Source organism: Clinocottus analis, unplaced genomic scaffold (assembly GCF_023055335.1).
Source record: "Clinocottus analis isolate CAN_PGR_092001 unplaced genomic scaffold, fCliAna1.0.p SCAF_6, whole genome shotgun sequence".
Lineage (NCBI taxonomy): Eukaryota > Metazoa > Chordata > Actinopteri > Perciformes > Cottidae > Clinocottus > Clinocottus analis.
In genome coordinates, this window is record NW_027176218.1 from 656,290 (window position 1) to 676,231 (window position 19,942).

The window sequence follows — 19,942 nt, forward strand, 5'->3', positions numbered from 1 at the left end:
TGTGAGGTAAGTGTTTGACTCCTTTTGGCCGGCGGCCATCTTGGAGACAATGGCTCTCTCTCTGAGACGGAGCTTCCTTGGATTGTGAACCGTTTGCACTGAACACACGAGGCCTCGGAGTTGGTTTTTCCATCATGGCCGACCGCCGCTGCAGAGCTCCCATCAGAGTGTGTGTATATGTGTATATAAATATATATACAGTGTAGGAATAGAGCAGAGAAGTAAGTCGCTCTCCCTCTGGGTGCTAATCCTGCATCGAGGACGTGGACGAGTTGTTTTGAAGCCTCAGATTTGGTATTCAGGCCGTCGCCATCTTGTTTTTTTGCAACCAGTGAACTGAAGTTTACAAAGTTTACTCAAGGAAAACGTCAAGAGAGAAGTCATTTATATAGACTTCTATACAACCAGAGGAGTCGCCCCCTGGTGGTCAGGAGAGAGAATGCAGCTTTAACACATTTAATAAATATATTGAGAACAATAAATATACATATATATTATGATAATTATAATATATATACATATATATATAATGATATATATATAATGATATATATATATATAAATATAAAATTAGATTATTTTAAAGTGCAGTTTTTTCCACGTACGGGACGGTTCATGTCACAAAAAGATATGAATATACAATAAAGAGAGACGGGTTCATGTGCAGCAGTGTTCAGTACCGTTCCTTTATTCCTGAACAACCTCACAGTGTTTAAATCCATCAGGACGATCTAAAGAATTCATTTTATAGCACTTTCCCTTTTTTATTCATCATTTAATATATAAACTTTATTCTTTTTTAATGTTAATCTATAATCCATGAATAGACTAATACAAGATTTAACGTTACTGGATCAGACACACACACACACACACACACACACACACACTCACACACACACACAATCTCTCGGTGACGTGCAGGAGGATGGATTACAAACACAAAAGGGAGACTAGATCGTCACCGTTACCATGAATCTGATTGGCCGACAGGAGTCTCAGTAGTGAAGCGTGGCATCAAACCATCAGCAGGTTCCAGAGGAGGAGAACAGCACCAAACACCACCAAAGAAGAAAAGTACAAAATGAATCTCATCGGTAAGAAAACAGTGCAAAGAAAAAGCGACAAATAAAAGGACTTGTTGAAAGAAGAGGACTTGTTTTAAGGCAGGAGACTTTGTAGGTCTGTGTGTTGGCGGCGTCGGGCACCTGAAGTCCCTCGGCATCGGACCCCCGACTCCCCCGCAGGCGAAGAAGAGGCATCCTCACGCCGCGCTCGTCTTCTTCTTGCACTCCACGGAGCAGAACAGGGCGCCCTGCGCCGCCATGAAGCGCCGGCCCACCAGGCACGAGGAGCAGCCGGCGCACTTGAAGCATCCCGGCTCGGCGTGCCAGTGGTGCTCGCCGTACGAAACCCTCTGCGCCTCCGGCTCCACGGGCTGCCGGCAGGCGGCGCACCTCTGGGGGAGGGGACATGACGATGAAGACGACGATGAAGACGGCGATGATGACGATGATGTCAGGGCAAATAGCCGGCTATGCACGTTGATATTACTTTTTTTGTTTCACTCCCTAAGTTCTACTGTTTATTTATATTACTTGATTTGTTTTGGGGGTTCGCTACACACACGAGTGAAACACACACACACACACACACACACACAGGGCTCACCACGGCGTAGCTCTTCATGTAGCACGGCTGGCAGACCGGCTTGTCGTTCTCCATCACGTACGTCTCCCCGGCGAGGACGCAGTCGCAGTCGAAGCAGCAGAAGTGCTTCAGGTGCCAGTTCTGCTGCTCGGCCTGAGTGTACTCGTTACTGAAGATCAGCTGTGGGCGGGCAGGAGGGTGAGCCGCATGCTAACGCTAACAAAAGACCATATATTTCGATACATCGGGATGTTTTGAGACCATCTCTGAAGGTGTCGGTCGAACGCGAGTGCGTTTAAAGGTCTCGCTCAGGGGCCGGTTGACACCAAAAAGAGGCAAAAAGAAAAGATTCATGTTGGACTTAAATATGAAGTGTGGCCTGAAACATGGAACATGACCCCAAATGAATGCTAATGTTGCTACGTGTCTTCTGCGTTTGTAAATGGGCAACTCAACTATTTGCCAACACAACTAAGGGAGGCAACCGTTGCAACTTTCTTGGTGGTTTCCGATAAAAAAAGAAGTATTTTCTTGAAATTCAAAATTACGAGAAAGTAAGACTTTTAACTTATTTTTTTGAATAACCAAAAGACAGTGAGAACCGTCGTTGTTACCCTTTTACTTTGTTATTATCATCTATGGTGGATATTTCCATACAAATATGTATTTAAAAGAAAAGAAAAATTTGAAAATACATTATTTTCATTCATACGTTTGCTTTAATTGGCCTCAGTCGTGTTCATGATGTATTTATTCAAAGCAACTTAGTGTTAGGATGGTAAAGAGGTCAGAATTATCTCATTTATTTCACAAAGCAGTGAAAACGCTTCGTTAAAAACAATATTTATAAACGTATTTATCAAAATTTCTCTCCAAAATAACCTTCACTATCTCTAGACTCTCGCGCTCGCCGATAGCCTCAAACTCCGGCGTTTTCCCGCCTTTTTTTCCGACAGCGAAAGCTCCCCCGCTCACCTCGTCGCAGCCGCCGCAGCGCGGCTTCTCGCTGTCCCCGTAATGGCGTCCGCAGAACAGCTTCCCCTTCTTCCAGAAGTAGATCATGTCCACCAGCAGCTCCTCGCAGGTGCAGCACACGAAGCACGCCGGGTGCCACATCTTGTCGTAGCCGGCGCGCTCGGCGTAGACGGCCGGCTCGCCCACGCGCATCGGCTGCTGGCAGTGATGGCACGACTGGGAGGGAGGGAGGGATGAAGGAGGGATGAAGGGAGGGAGAGAGAGAGAGAGAGAGAGAGAGAGAGAGAGAGGCCGTCAGTGAGGAGGCGGAGCTTCATTTGGGTGTTTTGCTAGCAGCGCTTCCATGTCAACGACCATCTTGTGGGGTTCAATTCCCATTAATACGCGTTTAAGTTCATCAAATCAGTTTCAAATGATTCTAGTTTTAAATTAATTGTATTTTTATTCATCAGTTAGTTTGTATAATTGAAAATAAATGAATAAAACTGCAGCCCATAAGTTCCTGAAGTGTAATGTCATGTCTTTAAAGTCAAATTCTCAAATCAGTGAACGTTTGTTTTACTTGTTTTTTATTACTTACTTTTCTTTTTTTTAAATTTACTTTAATGTTTTTATTAGTTACTTTTAATGTTTTTTATTATTATTATCTTTTTGGACTCACTAAATGAGCAGAATTCCCCTTTTATTCTTTTCTCTAGTTGTAAAACACTGAGGTCATTGATCGCTGACGGGGTGAAGGTCAACGCTCTCTGCCGGGAGACGAGTGTGTTGTTGACCTCGAGTGTGACGGAGGATGGAAGCTCAGAGAGCGAGACGAGGAAGATGAGGAAGACGAGGAGACAGAAAGACGGCAGGACGGATTAAAAGAAGTCACAAGGAGACTCATGACTCGCTTTGACGGCGTCCTGATGGAGTCAGAGCCGGTCTCATGGCGCCACCTGGTGGCCTGTTGTGTCATCACGGGCAGTGATGCATTGTGGGACCACGAGGATGAAACAATTAAAGAAATCAGTTGAAAGCTGGTCAGCGCTGTACTCATGGAGCAACATGACGATGGTTTATATTTCTCACTTTAACGTGCTGTAGCTTTGTATTGTGTGTTCTTCTCATTCTTCACATTTAATGTTGTATTGTGTATTTTATCCTGTGTAGTTTGCTCCTTTTTTATGTTTGCATGATCCGTCAAGAAACTACAGATGGGAATAAACTGCAGATTAATAATCTGCTGCATCAAATATCAAATGGTGACATTATGATTTAATTGTACATGGTCCCTTTTAAATAAAGATATAAATTATATATATATATATATATATATATATATATATATATATATATATATATATATATATATATATATATACATACATACACACACTTCAACAAGTTGTACAACATGAAATTGATCTAAATGATGGTTTTAACCCTCGTAAATGACCGTTATGATTTATAGCAATAATGATACCACATTATAAAGCTTCATAATGAATATTAGGTCAAGTATCATAATACTTGTAATGTACTATTGTCTTTCATAATGCATCCTGATGTGATTAGAAGTTACTCTAAGAGGTCGTTGTTTGTAAATAAATAAATAAATAATTTTTTTCTACAGTTCATTGCTTTGACATGTTCAGTTTTTTTGCTGTATAAGGAACTATCTCTGTTATTACTGAGACAGGAGGAAGAGTACTTACAAAGTCTCGCTGTGGGAGTCCAGCTCGCTGAGCTGCCGGGTCGCCCATGGCTCCGGCGGTGGCTGTGGTGCCCGTGGCTCCTGCAGCCGGGCCGGCGGCACCGGCTCCGACTCCTCTACCCGCCGCTCCGGGTCCGAAGGCGGCGCCGCCTCCGGCCCCAGCAGCAGCACCTGCAGCCCCCGGGCCAGCACCTGCACCAGCTCCAGCTCCAGCTCCAGCACCAGCTCCAGCTCCAGCACCCGGTACAAACCCGGCCCCTCCGGCTCCCCCTCCAGTTCCCCCTCCGGCTCCTCCCTGCCCTGCAGCCCGGGCCAGCGCCATCTCCTCGGGCAGCACGACGTCCCCGACCCCGAGGGCCTCGTCCTTGTACTTGCGGACGAACTGCTGCATCTGCTTGACCTCGGCGGGGCTCAGCTCGTGGCACTTGGCCGGGTCCTGGTCGTGCTCAGGCAGCTGGCGCGCCATCTGCTGCCGGCGGTAGGCGGCGCCCTCCGAGCCGGCCACCGGGCGCTTCTCTGGCGGCAGCAGCTCGATGTAGCGCACCGCCTGCGGGACAGAGGGAGAAACCGGGACGAGTGAAAGACGGCTCGAGAGTGAAGGATGGCTCGAGAGTGAAGGACGGCTCGAGAGTGAAGGACGGCTCGAGAGTAAAGGACGGCTAGAGAGTGAAGGACGGCTAGAGAGTGAAGGACGGCTAGAGAGTGAAGGACAGCTCCAGAGTGAAGGACGGCTAGAGAGTGAAGGACAGCTCCAGAGTGAAGGACGGCTAGAGAGTGAAGGACGGCTAGAGAGTGAAGGACGGCTAGAGAGTGAAGGACGGCTAGAGAGTGAAGGACAGCTCCAGAGTGAAGGACGGCTAGAGAGTGAAGGACGGCTAGAGAGTGAAGGACAGCTCCAGAGTGAAGGACAGCTCCAGAGTGAAGGACAGCTCCAGAGTGAAGGACAGCTCCAGAGTGAAGGACGGCTAGAGAGTGAAGGACAGCTCCAGAGTGAAGGACGGCTAGAGAGTGAAAGACAGAGGCGACGAGAGCGCGACGGAGGACCAATCAGAGAACTTCTCGTGGTGAGAAAGAGAAGCGAAACAAGCGTCCTGCAGACTAAACAAACAGGACATCCTGGTGGTAAACCCAGGCAGGAGATTAGCTCAATGGTGAGAGAAGATGTACTCCCTCTTTTCTTTAAAAAACTAATCATTATTAACGTCAAATATTATCTCAAAACATGCCTGCTGTGTCATGTTGCTCCTTTCTGGGGAAATGTATCCTGCAAATTTTGTATTTCTACAACTAAAACTTGTTATCATCAACCAAGAGCTCTTTTAAAAAACATTTCTTTACTAGTTGTAACTCTCACCAGGTACTTATTGGCGACCGGCGGTGCCCACTCGTAGGTGACGGTCTTTGTCGGCGCGTCTTTGGAGACCGGCACCAGGTTGGCCGCTGTGGCGCCGACAGCGACCGGCGCTTTGTTGTTACCCCTGAGAGGCGTGAGGCCGGCTGGAGCCTGAGCCTGACCTTGAGCCTGACCTTGAGCCTGGCCTTGAGCCTGGCCTTGAGCCTGGCCCCGACCCCAAACCTGCCCGCCGCCCAGTGCCGAGCCTGCAGCGGCGGATGAGCCGCCGGGAGGCGCCGCAGCGGCAGCGTGGGAGCCGGCGGGCGGCGGCACGCCAGAGGCGGTGCCAGCAGGCGGCGGCACGATGTAGGCGGTGCCGGTGGCGGAGCTGGGCAGCGTGATGGTCACCATGCCGCCGTTGTAGCTCGGCACGCCGTCCGTCTTCAGCTTGGCGATCAGCCCGGTGTACTTGGTGTCCTCGAACAGCTTGCCCACCTTCTTGTTCTCCTCAGAGTTCATCTGCACGTTGTGCTCCGTGAGGCCGCATTTACAGTTTCGGCAGATTTTTCTGTGACGAGGAGGAAGAAGAGACGGACACATTTACTGAAAATGAGGTTTTACAAATATGCTCAAAGTGTTTTTTATGATGCAGATGAGTGTTCCTGTACATGTGGGTTATTATATGATGCTACGTTTAGTGTGGAAAATATTCACGTTTAAAGAGGTCGAGAAATGACTCAAACCCATTAATGAATATTAAAACAGTCGATTAATTAAACGCGTTGCAGCTCTGATGCGTCACTCTCGATTCCTTCACTGCTTCGCGTCTCATTTCATAAGCAATAAACAACTTTTACAATCCCGAGTGTCGAACTCGGCTTCAGAGCTCCGTCCTCGTGCCTCAACACGGCCGGCTTCATGTTTGCAGACGAGCGATGACATCATTTTACGACCCGCCGGCCGCGTGCTTCAGCACGACCGGATCCCTCTGAGCTTTTTTATATATTTCATATCGCAGTGAACACAAAAACAAACAGCAGTAATGGCGGCATTTCAATCCAGGAAGTGAATAAATTATTTTTAAACTCACAGTGAAGTCCTTTCCTTTCATTCTGGAGATGTTAAAGGGGCCATGTGGTGTTTTTTTTATACAACTTCATATTGTATATTGTGTTGTCGGTACAAACCTCCAGAAATGAAGCTCGAAGCCTTCACACTTGTCCTTGCACTTCAAACAGGACGCCCCGGCGCCGAACTCGTGCCCGAGGGTCATCTGCCAAGAAAAACAGAGCACAAAGGGGAGAAAAGGACGTTTAGAGACCAGAAGGGGAACCCCGAAAAGTCCAACGCAACAATACTAAACAGTTATATATTTATAACAATTTATACTACATTTATTTACTGCTGTGCTCACATTTTTACACACAAATACTTTTGTTCCTGCTGCTCTTGAATTACATCAGACCATTTCCCGCCACAAAATTTTTTTTTTTTTTTTTTGTGGCGGAAATGGGCTTCCATAGATTTATGTGGCAAAAGGTTGAGACAGAAACAATTTCACCAAATCAAGAGTCTACACTTCATATTTGAACATGCAAAAAAATATGCATATTATAAATACGCTCCAGCCTTATTCTAGTTCATCCAGTTCATCTTGTACAAGCGTGTTAAAGTCCATGAACGCCGTCTCATTGGGGTTCAGAGGACTCGTTTCTTTTCTGTATAGAAATATGAAATCCCTGTAATTCCCGTAGCGGCGATCGGGTGTTTGATTCCCCCCCTTGCAGTTTTTTGTTCAGACTGCTGCTCTTCTCTCAACGTCGGCATCCTTCAGAGCCAAACAATGCTCACATCACCGCCACGTTTTACGACCTTATATGGTCAACTATTCGACGCCTGGTGGGGGAATCTCTGCAGGAAACCTCCTTTTGTGAGAGAGAGAGAGAGAGAGAGAGAGAGAGAGAGAGAGAGAGAGATGGGGTTTTGACCCAAAAAGACTGTCACTGCTGAGGAATGCAGACAGAATCGGGTGTTTTTTGCTTCCATGACACCTTAAAAAGAGGAGCGAGACTTTCTGAACCTGAAGAGTCGAACGCATCAGCGGATCCTAGCGAAGCGGCCGACGCCGTGAGCATAAACAGAGCGAGGGAGTCCGCTCTCCTCCAGCAGTGAAGGGTCGTCAAAGTGGGCTTTACAACACACACACAGTGGAGCTACTGTCATGTCGGTGAATACACTTCTGCTCTGACCTTAAGCACCGCTCTCATTCTGAGCGAGCTATTTATGTATTACTTCAATTCTTTTAAAATCAACCGTATCCGTTTTAAACGAGGATTTAAAATCATTATTTAGCTCTAAACCCACCGGCACCAAACTGTAAAACCATCTTAAAAACTTCTCATTACTCTTAACTGACCGCAGAATGTAGCTAATACTATAACACCAAAACTTTAAACTCCAATTTGAAAATGTAACTCTTTAAAATGGCCGCCCTTTTTCCACATGGATTTACCAAAATAATGTAGTTGCTCAAAAACTCTTCTTTGAGGAGAAACTAGAGTTTCTCATGAGCGACGTTGGCTGAACGACATTAGCTTAGCTAACGCAACTTTTTAATGATGGCGAAATGCATCATGTAAAGCTCTTATTTTGTGAAAGAGTCGTAATAGAAGCGATTGTCTCATTTATACCTTTCCTACCGACTGCTAACCGTTCTCCCTCGAGCGATGTTAGCTGAACAACGTTAGCTTAGCTAACGCAACTTTCTAGTGATGGCTAAATGCATATATATAATATTAATACTTTTATTTTTTAGCATCTTTCTTTAAAAAGCATATTAATTATTTCAAACTGAGGACATTTACATATTTTTTTTTAACACTTTTAGGACTTTACATGGATTTTTCCAGGCCTGGAAATAACCAACCTTTTATCCATGACTTTCCCAGGTTGTCCATGACCGTAAGAACCCTGTATGTGTGTGTGTGTGTGTGTGTGTGTGTGTGTGTGTGTGTGTGTGTGTCCTTGCAGCACATGTTACACACGTCAACTGGCTTTGTGCTGTGACTCAGCCCGCAGGAGGGAATGAGTTCGGTGGTAAAGAGGCAGTTTGGACATAAACTACAGAGTTCTGGTCTCATGAGTCACGTTCATGAGTCACACACGTTGTTTGTCACGCCGCCGTGCGATCAAGACTTCCTGTTTCTGCCGCAATGAGGAGGCCGAAGACCGGGGCGTCTCCAGCGTTTCATGGAAGGAAAGCAGGAAGTAGCATTTTGCTGCTTCACCCCGTAGCAGCTGTCAGTTTTTTCTTCTTCTTAACAATACTTAATATTGTGTAATACAACGACACAACTTCCAGAGTATCTTGGGGTGATGAAACAGTTTGGGGGTGTTTACGTCCAGTTTCTGGTGGTTTTGTGACTGCTTGCCAGATAAAAGTCCCACAATGCAACAGAGAAACTCTGAATAATCAAATCTGACAAAAAAACAAAACAGAAACAACTTTAATTGAACATAACTGCAGTGACGAAGATGATGATGATGATGATGACTTCCCGGCTTGCCACACAGCGTGCTCATTGTCACTACTCATTACCTCGGCCTTCTTTTTTCTGCCTCCTTTCTGGAAGCCGGCGTGAGCTTAATTGAGCAGAACATTACCTAAACGAGCAGGTTGCTTTACTTGAAATGAGCAGCTACAGTTTGATGATAATTACGTTGGTTTTCTTTCTTTGTCTCCAGCAGACAGAAAGAAAAACACCCTGCAGCCGCTCAAGACTTTATCTCCTCCAGGGGATTAAAAGCAGATGTCGGACCGGGTCGGTCTGGGTCATCCAGATGCTCGGGACACACTTTACTGCAGAAGTTAAATCTGTTTTCATGGAGTTCACTTGTTTAGGTCTCACTGTTTAACGCGCCTGCTGCATTTAATTGGGTGTTAACAGCAGAGATTGCCAACAACATCTGGAAGGAGACCGTGAAGGGCTCCACAGGCCACCAAAATAAATCATGTGTTACCCTAAAAGCACATGCATGCCCGATTAGTTACCCTGCAGATGAGTAATGGGTCATAAGCAGACTGTACAGACGGACATGGATGAAAGAAATGTAAAGAATGCATCATGTGATGACCATCTAAAATGTACTCTCTGATCATACATGTATGAACATATGTTAGAAGAATGCTAGCCTTTTAAAAACAATTTAAAAAAAGACACTTTTCTGAGAAACAGCTGACCAAACTCCCTTTAAAGATTTCCTGAAATGTATGTAAACATGCTAAAAAGCATAAGTGTATAAATAGTAATACATAACGCCATATTGTATAAGCAATACTGAGAGCAGCTCTACAATTTGGCAGCTGCATCATTTTGAACAGCAACTCTTTGGTGAAACAACTTGTCCCAACCGGTTAGAGCATTTTTGCTGCCAAGCTGATTTTGTTGTAGTCGGTGTGTCAGGGAACAAGTCAATATCGCCAAAAAATATAAGTTGTTTTTGCACCATATTAATGCCGAATGTTTCAACAAAATGTATTGTTTCGTAATATTAACAGAGGACGTGCAACAGAGGTCGTGAGTTTTGTTAAAAAGCCGAAAGATGCTATAATTGTCAAAAATTCAAACGCAGTTTTGCGTAGGAGTATTTTTTTTGTTGGTCTGCAGTGTGTAGAGTGCTCATATCTCACTGTGTAAATCACCTACGATGACGCAAGAAAAGGAGAAGGAAGTGGAACGTTTCCCGATTCCGCCAGATTTAGAACCATATCTCTGTGACCTATTATCATGAAGATTATAATTTATTAAAAACGTTAAAAAAAAATCTTAGGTCCGCCTCCGCTTCGAAGCGGAGAAGATCTTAAGAGTGTTAAGGTGGGAACTCAAAAGGATGTAACTTTTGCTGATAAGGAAAAACTACGTCACAAGGTGAGTTTAGTGAAACCTGTCGAGTTAGCGCGAGTTATATAGGCTATAGATATAGTTTTTGTCAATGAACGTGACTCACAAAAAAAGGTTAGAAATAAAAAAAAAAAAAAAAGCAAAACAGGAAGAGTCTGTCGGTGCTCGTGCAACTTTTCTCTGCACACCTGCCCGGTGCCTCCACACCTTCTCAGAGCGTCCCCCCCTCCGGTCAGCGCGAGGGAGCCGGTACACTGCAGGAGGGAGGAAGAGGAGGAGGAGGAGGAGGAGGAGGGTTGAAGCTTACCTTCTTTACTTCCTTCTCTATCTCCATTGTCGTTGTCCGTCGGAGCGAAGTTGACTCGGTGGAAACGAAGCGAGCCGACGAGCCGCCAGTTAAACAACTGACAAAACCCCCAGAAAGCTGAGAGGAATCGGACCGGAGACGCTCCGCAGCAACCCGGTTCTCTCTGCGGATGTTTCTTTTTTTTTCTTCGGAGGTCCTGCGAACTACTGCCGTCAAGTTAGAAATAATTATCTACAGGGTTTCCGGTCAGAGCTTTCAAGATAAAAGCTTTAGAAATAATCTAAATATTTCAATAATTCAATATTCTTTTTGTAATTTATTCTTATTATATTTTATAAATAAAATGAAACAGTATTTATAATATTGATATGAATAAAATAAATATATATAAACATATATACAACGTTATATATATATATATATATATATATATATATATATATATATATATATATATGTATTTTGTTATATATATATATATATATATATATCACTTTTATTATATATATATATATATATATATATATATATATAAATAAATATAATAAAATATAAAATGTTATATATATATATATATATATATATATATATATATGTATATATATATATATATATATATATATATATATATATATATATATATATATATATATGTATATATATATATTTATATATATATATATATATATATATATATATATATATTATTTAGACAGACATACAGATAGATAGAGACTGTGTTGTAACTAATTATCTAACAAACATACCAATAAGACACAGAGCGATAACTTAAAAAATATATATGTATATGTTCATATTTTAAGATATTTTTTTTTGGAAAAAAATCAATGCTAAATTGACACATTTCATTTAACAGCTTTTTAACATTTTTTTAACAATTTAACACACAATTCAAATTATTTTGAGGAAAATAATGTATATTGTGTTAAATAAAAAACTTTAAGATTAATAAAGAAATAATTGACTTCCTTCTAAACATTTTTACATTTTAATTTATTTGACTGTTGACTGTCCTTTACTTTGAAGTCACAGTTTCCTTACTTCCGGTAACTTGACGTCATCTCTGGAGCTTGACGCTGCCCCTCCTCTGGGGGTCCCGTTCACTTTTCACTGAGTTTAAAGGGAGGGGCACTTCCGCCATGATAGATCTTCATATTGACCAATAGGAATAGAGAAAGTGGGCGCTGGAGCGGAGGACGACCAATCAGAGAGCAGAAGGGGCGTGTCCTTGTCACACAAAGGAAATGATACCGTTTGGACCGTTTTGACAGATTCAACCTGTTTTAGTGTGCTAATATTTACTTTATTTAGCCTTTTTTAAATTTATTCTGCTTGTCATGATGCTGATGTGTTTAAGGGAATATTGTAAAAAAAAAAAAAAAAAAAGAGAAAAACACAAATTACATTTTTGCATCTATAAACTCTCACCATCTCCAGGGACGTCGTCATTTCTTCTGCACAATCCAACACTTAGTTAAGTCTCATTGGGATGCTGTGGCCAGCAACCTTTAATGTGTAGAAGAAAGCATTTAAAAATGAATACATGAGTCAAAAAGCTTTTACGCTGAATAACGATGGATATGATGGAATATGGAATATAGATTTTCTTTCACACCTTGAGTCTGTACTCTGGACTACAGGTGGCACCCTCGACCAGATCTGAAAATCACCTCACAGTAAAACATTTTATTCTATTTACTAAATGAACATCAGGCTGTATAGAAGAAGACTTGGAACTAGAGATTAAGACATAAACTCATGTTTACAATGTTTACTGAGGGAATACATCAAGAGAGAAGTAGAGTCACTTATATAGACTTCTATACAACCAGAGGAGTCGCCCCCTGGTGGTCAGGAGAGAGAATGCAGCTTTAACACATGAAGCATAGACTTCTATACAACCAGAGGAGTCGCCCCCTGGTGGTCATGAGAGAGAATGCAGCTTTAACACATGAAGCATAGACTTCTATACAACCAGAGGAGTCACCTCCTGGTGGTCAGGAGAGAGAATGCAGCTTTAACACATGAAGCATATACTTCTATACAACCAGAGGAGTCACCCCCTGGTGGTCAGGAGGGGGAATGCAGCTTTAACACATGAAGCATAGACTTCTATACAACCAGAGGAGTCACCCCCTGGTGGTCAGGAGAGAGAATGCAGCTTTAACACATGAAGCATAGACTTCTATACAACCAAAGGAGTCGCCCCCTGGTGGTCAGGAGGTCATAGACTTCTCTAATAACATTTTGGCTCACAAAATATGAGTTAATACACAAAATTGAACAGTCAACAAATATGTTCTAATATGGACGACGTGTTTCACCAGAAAAAAGATTGCATCAAAATAAGGAAGTTGAATATTCTCAAAACGCTGTTTCATCGTGACAAAGACAGACTTCAGGTCGGTGTGAGCGATGCCGGGCGTGGACGCTGTCAGCTTCACCGTAAGTCTCCTGTGAACCAGAAACTCTCCTGCAGGTGTTTTCCACACCTGACTCTCGTCTCGTCTCCTGTCTCTCTTTACTTTTCCTCTGCCGTGTCCTTATCAGCCGGGTTGCACAACACGGAGTTGCCGATTCCGGGACGTCGAGTTAGCGGCTAGCGTCGTAGCCCCTCGGCGCTAGCACACGCTTCAGGTGTGTGGTGGATATGTTTCACGATAAGGACACGGTGAAGGGATTAATATGAGGATATAATTAGATTAGTTTTGTCCATTGCTCAAAGTTGAAGCATTTTCTATAACGTTACCTGTTTGAATGTGAGTTTTAAAAGTAGGAGTCATGTCCTGTTGTCTCATTTCTGTCTTTTACCGCTAACATGTGGAGTTCACAGTAACAGCTGGTTTGCTTGTTGCAAAAAAACCCACAAAAAAAGCACAAAGAGGAAGCTGAAACACGCGCTGGATGTCGCCGGCTTCCGCTCGAGCAGAGAGATTTCATCTCCAGCCGCCAACAGAATTTAGACCTTTTTTTTAATCGCGCTTTTATCTTCATTTTTCTTAGAAACTGTTGATATTCTCTGAATTTTGCTGACAGGAAAAAAGTGACAAGGGCACAGTGACAACATGTAGCACTGAGATAAAAACCTATTCTGAAGGTCAGATGGCATGAAATGAGCATCAATAAAACGTATGTTGGGTAAAATTACAGTAATAGCTCTATAAGGTGAGAAAGGGTATTTATTACTTACATTTTTATTTATTTTATTTAAATGTATTTGTCATCCAATTGATGAAAGTGTAAAAGGAAAAGCAAAGTAAAAGTGTCTGTCTTGAGGATTAATCTCATGGAAATAGATCTTTGTTTGTTTGTTTGTTTTGTTTGTCATACGCGCTCTAGAATTTGTAGTGATGACAAATAATTGTCTTCTGTAAATCTTCTGGCTGCCAATATGGAAAACCTAAATAGCCAACTACTTTATATACAAAATACATAAATATTGTCTAATTTCTAGCTTCTTAAATATGAGATTTTGCCACTTTTCTCTGTTTTATTTAATCATAAACTATTTTTTATGATCATAAACTGAAGTCAATTGGAGTTTTAGACAAAGCAATCTTCTAAAATTCTACAAATCGTGCAGACTCTGGAGACTGAGCACACACACACACACACACACACACACACACACACACACACACACACACACCTACACCCTCTATAGGCGCGCGTGGTGAAATCACCCATGATGCAACTTGGCTTCTGCTATCTCCGGGCCGGCCGTGTGAAAGGCACCAGCCGTCCGTCCAGCGAGGTCGCAGGAGGTCGAACACGTGACCCCCGCTGGGCTCGCCTCATAAAAGCCTGTGTTTGGGCCCCGCCAGGTCCACACCGCCACGTCATGATGAAGGGGCTGCTCGTACTCGCCGCGCTGCTAGGCGCCGTTCTGGGCAAGGAGACCTTTGAGGGGTAAGAAATGTGGATTATTAATGGCTGGATTAATATATATTTATATGAGGATTAAAGTGTTTTAAGTGTTTAGTGGTCGACTGAGAGCTCGGCTTGTTGTGCAGCCTGACGGCAGCGGGAAGGAAGGACTTTCCTTTACTTGTCACCCCATCAACTAGCGGAGCCAGGGGATCGAACCGCCGCTCCACAGTCGCCATTTATGAAGTAGAGTTTGGAGTTTTAGCTCCAGTTGTACAATAAAAGGAGGGTTTCTTTGCCCTACAGGAAGTTTACGAGCTCTGCAGAGGAGCGTCGGTCTTTCTTCACAACGTTAGCCAACTTCCCTCTCGGAGTCGAGTCAAAGGATGTAAAACATTGTTTATCTCTCTCTCTCTCTTTTCTTTCTTTCAGCCATCAGGTGCTTCGCATCTCTGCAAAGGATGAAGTGCAGCTGTCGCTCATCAAGGACCTGGAGACCAGGGTCGAGTTCGAGGTCAGTTGTCGCCCCACAAACACTCATGCTAACCTTCTGGAAAACACCCTTCTCCTCGAAATATGTCCTCCCCAAACTAAAAAGTGTGATATCTGCAACCACTCGGGCTGTTTGAATAATGTTGGTGTTATAATAAAAGGAGCACATGTGAGATGTTGTCCAGATGTGTAGATATCAGTCTACATGTTTCTGGTTAACAGGAAATGAAGATGACACACAGGAAGAAATGAAAAGGTTTCAGGTCCGCCTAGAAAAAAAATCGGCCCATTGGAGCCATTGGGTCCATTGGGCCCAATGGGCCCATTGGGTCCATTGGGTCCAACGGGTCCATTGGGTCCAACGGGTCCATTGGAGCCATTGGGTCCATTGGGTCCATTGGGGCTATTTGAAGTTCCTCGTGTACCAAACCATATATTTCACTTGTATATTACTTATGGTGTTCAATACATCCAAATACAGCAGTTTTCATAAAGCAAGCTATGATTTACAGCTTTATATAACAATTGCTCAGTCTTCCTCGGCTAAATAAGCTCTGAAATATAAAATGCAAAGTAAAAAGGACTTAAATTGGTTGTCTCTTCTTCCAGCTGGACTTCTGGAAGGGCGTGACCGATGTGGAGACTGCCGTGGACGTCAGAGTTCCCTTCCACAGCCTGCAGTCCGTCAAGATCCACCTGGAGAGCCTGGACATGGACTACCAGATCATGATCCAAGACCTGCAGGTATGTATATATGTATACATATACAAGACCTGCAAAACGCTGAGGCGCTTCAGGTTTGAGGGCTTCAGGAGTCCGAAGCAGATTTCGGGGCCCAGAGATGCTCTAAAAACAAATGTCTCGGACCGCTGACGCAACATGTGGTTCTCCTCAGGCGATGCTGGACGAGGAGCAGGAGGAGATGGAGTTCGCCGCTCGCGCCGCTGAGCCCAGAAACACCGACAGCTTCGACTACTCCAGGTACCACCCCATCAACGAGGTCAGTACTGCTCTCCAGCAAGCGCGTTGATGCCACAGACGACCTTTATTTCACACATTGACATATTTGATGACGAGAGTGACGTAAATAATGACTTTAAGTCAAGTGTCTGGTAATATTCCTGCAACTAATAATGCTAATATTGTGCCGTTGGTTCAGATCTACAGTTTCCAGGACATGCTGGTGGCTGAGAACCCGAACCTGGTCAGCAAGATCGTGATCGGGCAGAGCTACCAGGGCCGAGCGCTGAATGTGCTCAAGGTAAATACAAAGAGACTCTGGTTACATATCAATGAAATAAATAAATTAAAATAATTAAAAAAAATAATTAAATTGAAAAATAATAATAATGATAATAATAATAATACAATTAATAAAAGTAAAAAAATGTAAAAGTAAAAAATATAATAATAATAATAATTCGCATATTAAAATAGAAGTAGAAAAATAAAATAAAATAAAATAAAAAAATAAAAATCATCAAATATATATATATATATATATAATAAAAATAATAATATTAAAAAATAAAAAAAAATAAATGAACGACCACAAATATAATATGTAGAGCGCTTGCTAGTTAAATAAGTACATAAGACAATAAAAGTCTCCTCGCTACTTTCCTTCCTGTAGTTCAGCACCGGTGGAACCAACCGGCCCGCCATCTGGATCGACACCGGCATCCATTCCAGGGAGTGGGTCACTCAGGCCAGCGGCACGTGGTTCGCCAAAAAGGTGCTTTGAACAAATTCTCCAAATTCTTCTTCTTCTTCTTTTCACCGCTAGCTAAACAATCCCGTTCTTGGCGTTCCTTTGCGAGTAGATCGTGACCGACTACGGACTCGACCCCGCCCTCACCGCCATCCTCAACAAGATGGACATCTTCCTGGAGATCGTGACCAACCCCGACGGCTACTACTACACCCACAACTCCGTGAGTCCCTGGATCTCTTTTCCACCGATTGATTTGAGAAGCGTTTTCCTGCCACGTTCATTGTGACGAGCTCCTCCGATGTTTCCAGAACCGGATGTGGCGTAAGACCAGGAAGCCCAACCCCGGCTCCAGCTGCGTGGGAGTCGACCCCAACAGGAACTGGGACGCCGGCTTTGGAGGTAAAGTACTGGTTGTTGCAGCTGAAATGCACCAACATGATTTTACAATCAGTAACGATTTTTAAATCGTTCTCTCTGAACTCACACAGGTTTTTAAATTAATTTAGTGTAAAGTCAAATCTCTGCTTTCATGTAATGAAACATGTTAGGTTTTAACAAATTAAAAAATTAAGTTCTACCAAAGTGAAAAAATTATCTTTATAATAAATTATACTTTTTTAATTTGTATGAATGTGATTGTTTTACTTCATATTTAATCAAAATTTTCGGTTTCAACCAAATCAAAAATATTATTTGAGAGAAACTAATTAATTTACTTGTATTTTTAGTCCAAAAGTATATTTTTTTCAGTCTACTTAATGTTCCATACCATAATACTACTGGTGTTTAGTTGTTTTTTTTTAAATTTTAACTTTAGAATTGATCCAAAATGTGCAATATTATAAAGACATAAATGCATTCATGTCTTTATAATATCGCACATTTTGGATTCATTCTCTTGTATATTTGCAAGTTTTTCACAGAAATGTAAAAGTTTGTATTATTATTGTTTCATATATGTGTACAAAGCTTTTCTTTTTTAAATAAATTGTATTTAATATGACTTTTTCTTGACATTCATTGCTCGATGACCTCAAAGTACCAACAGTTTGCTTCCTACTCACAGTGGCTTCAACCAGAAGGTTCATATTGACACCGGTGACTTCCTGCCATGTCTTTGTCCCTCTTGTCTCTTCTGGAGACGCTTGTATTCCAAGTGTCGGCGTCTCAGGAGCGTTTTTCAATCATCTCTTCAGGACCCGGAGCCAGCGGGAACCCGTGCTCCGAGACCTACCACGGCACCCGGGCTCACTCCGAGTCCGAGGTCAAGTCCATCGTGGACTTCGTGAAGTCCCACGGGAACATCCAGGCCTTCGTCTCCATCCACTCGTACTCGCAGATGCTCCTGTACCCCTACGGCTACACCAGGACCCCCGTCAAGGACCAGGCGGAGCTGGTAACACGCCCCTCGCTCTCTTTTTATCTTTCCCTTCCGACGACGTGAATGAATAGACGTTGAATTGGTGATCGCGGTCGTCTCTGTCCCGCAGCACAGTCTGGCTAAGAAGGCCATCACCGACCTGGCCTCCCTGTACGGCACCAGGTACCGATACGGCAGCATCATCAACACCATCTGTGAGTGTTCCACTTCCTCCAGCTCTTCTACAGTTCTTCATCGTGTCATATTTTCAGAAAAGTAAAAGTTTTTTTGCTTGTTTTTAGGATGAGAGGCAGCAACTTGTCACATGCTTTCAGTCTTTTACACACAAAAAACATTCATACACGTTGACCAATGGATTTCCAAGACTTTTCCATGACTTTAAACCAAATTTCCATGACTTTATCACATTTCCAAGACTTTTCCATGACTAAACCAAATTCCCAAGATTTTTCCAGGACTTTAAACCCAAATTTCCAGGACTTTTCCAGGACTTTAAACCAAACATCCTTGAGCCATTTTAAATTTCCAGGATTTTTCCATGACTTAAAAACACTTTTCCAGGACTTTACCAAATGTCCAGGACTTTTCCAGGACTTAAAACAAAATCTCCATGATGTTTCCAGGCCTTCAAACCAAATTTCCATGACTTTATCACATTTCCAAGACTTTTCCATGACTAAACCAAATTCCCAAGATTTTTCCAGGACTTTAAACCAAACATCCATGAACCATTTTAAATTTCCAGGATTTTTCCATGACTTAAAAACACTTTTCTAGGACTTTACCAAATGTCCAGGACTTTTCCAGGACTTTAAACAAAATCTCCATGATGTTTCCAGGACTTTAAACCAAATTTCCATGAACCATTTTAAAAATTCCAGGACTTTTCAAGGTTTTCCATGACCGTATGAACCCTGATCGTTGGCCCAGTGCGATGCTAACTTCCTGGTTGTCCCACAAAAACAAAAACTCCTTGGACTCTTCATTATTACGGCTGCCATTTTCATTTTCCACTCGTCACATCCTAACCGGCGCCGTGTTTCCTTCGCACAGATCAAGCCAGCGGCGGCACCATCGACTGGACCTACAACCAGGGCATCAAGTACTCGTACACCTTCGAGCTCAGGGACACCGGCCGCTACGGCTTCATCCTGCCGGCCAATCAGATCCTCCCCACGGCCAAGGAGACCTGGCTGGCTCTGATGGCCATCATGGACCACGCCTCCAAGAACACCTACTAATGTGTCTTCACCATCACGTTGAAGCTAAATAAATCATTTAGTAGCTTTTGCACTTTGCTCCTGCGTCCTTGTTTCGTTTAATAATGCACAATCAGGTGTCCAATATGAGAAAATAAGGAACGAGTCGAGGTCAGTCGGTGTTTTATAAAGCGAGAGCGACTTAAACAAAGACACGGAAACGACACGAGAAACAATTAAACGCTTTATTAGACATTAATTTACAGGCGACATCATGCGATGCGATCGTTAGTGCGACCGGAAGTCGTTCATATTGTCTATAAATGCACTTATGTGGAGGCTGTGTGAGAGAAATGAGTCAGCAAGTTATGAGCAATACTGTGTATTAATGCAGGTGTGAAGGCAC

The 19,942-nt window shown here is 43.0% G+C and overlaps 2 protein-coding genes across 2 annotated transcripts; one reads left to right on the top strand and one right to left on the bottom strand.

The window, feature by feature from the left end:
- Positions 1 to 656: 656 nt before the first annotated feature.
- Positions 657 to 11,046, bottom strand: tes (testis derived transcript (3 LIM domains)). The gene is made up of 7 exons (XM_068602624.1): positions 10,863 to 11,046; positions 6,842 to 6,927; positions 5,676 to 6,222; positions 4,323 to 4,868; positions 2,626 to 2,841; positions 1,672 to 1,830; positions 657 to 1,459 (listed from the first exon to the last, which is right to left on the bottom strand). The coding sequence occupies exons 1-7, from the start codon at positions 10,887 to 10,889 to the stop codon at positions 1,265 to 1,267; spliced, it is 1,776 nt and encodes a 591-aa protein (XP_068458725.1). The 5' UTR covers positions 10,890 to 11,046; the 3' UTR covers positions 657 to 1,264.
- Positions 10,513 to 19,578, top strand: cpa5 (carboxypeptidase A5). Its single transcript, XM_068602625.1, has 12 exons — positions 10,513 to 10,582; positions 14,708 to 14,792; positions 15,183 to 15,264; positions 15,852 to 15,986; positions 16,138 to 16,242; positions 16,402 to 16,503; positions 16,876 to 16,977; positions 17,066 to 17,176; positions 17,265 to 17,355; positions 18,153 to 18,352; positions 18,447 to 18,531; positions 19,391 to 19,578. The coding sequence occupies exons 2-12, from the start codon at positions 14,725 to 14,727 to the stop codon at positions 19,576 to 19,578; spliced, it is 1,269 nt and encodes a 422-aa protein (XP_068458726.1). The 5' UTR covers positions 10,513 to 10,582; positions 14,708 to 14,724.
- The last annotated feature ends 364 nt before the right edge of the window (positions 19,579 to 19,942 follow it).

Bases quoted from the DNA above. Each gene is read 5' to 3' on its own strand.
- tes (XM_068602624.1), bottom strand. From the start codon at position 10,889: ATGGAGATAGAGAAGGAAGTAAAGAAG. The intron at 4,869-5,675 runs GTGAGAGTTACA...TCTGTCCCGCAG, and splicing joins CGGTCGCCAATAAGTACCTG to GCGGTGCGCTACATCGAGCT. The intron at 1,460-1,671 runs GTGAGCCCTGTG...CCCCTCCCCCAG, and splicing joins ACATGAAGAGCTACGCCGTG to AGGTGCGCCGCCTGCCGGCA.
- cpa5 (XM_068602625.1), top strand. From the start codon at position 14,725: ATGATGAAGGGGCTGCTCGTACTCGCCGCGCTGCTAGGCGCCGTTCTG. The intron at 18,353-18,446 runs GTAACACGCCCC...TCTGTCCCGCAG, and splicing joins TCAAGGACCAGGCGGAGCTG to CACAGTCTGGCTAAGAAGGC. The intron at 18,532-19,390 runs GTGAGTGTTCCA...TCCTTCGCACAG, and splicing joins CAGCATCATCAACACCATCT to ATCAAGCCAGCGGCGGCACC.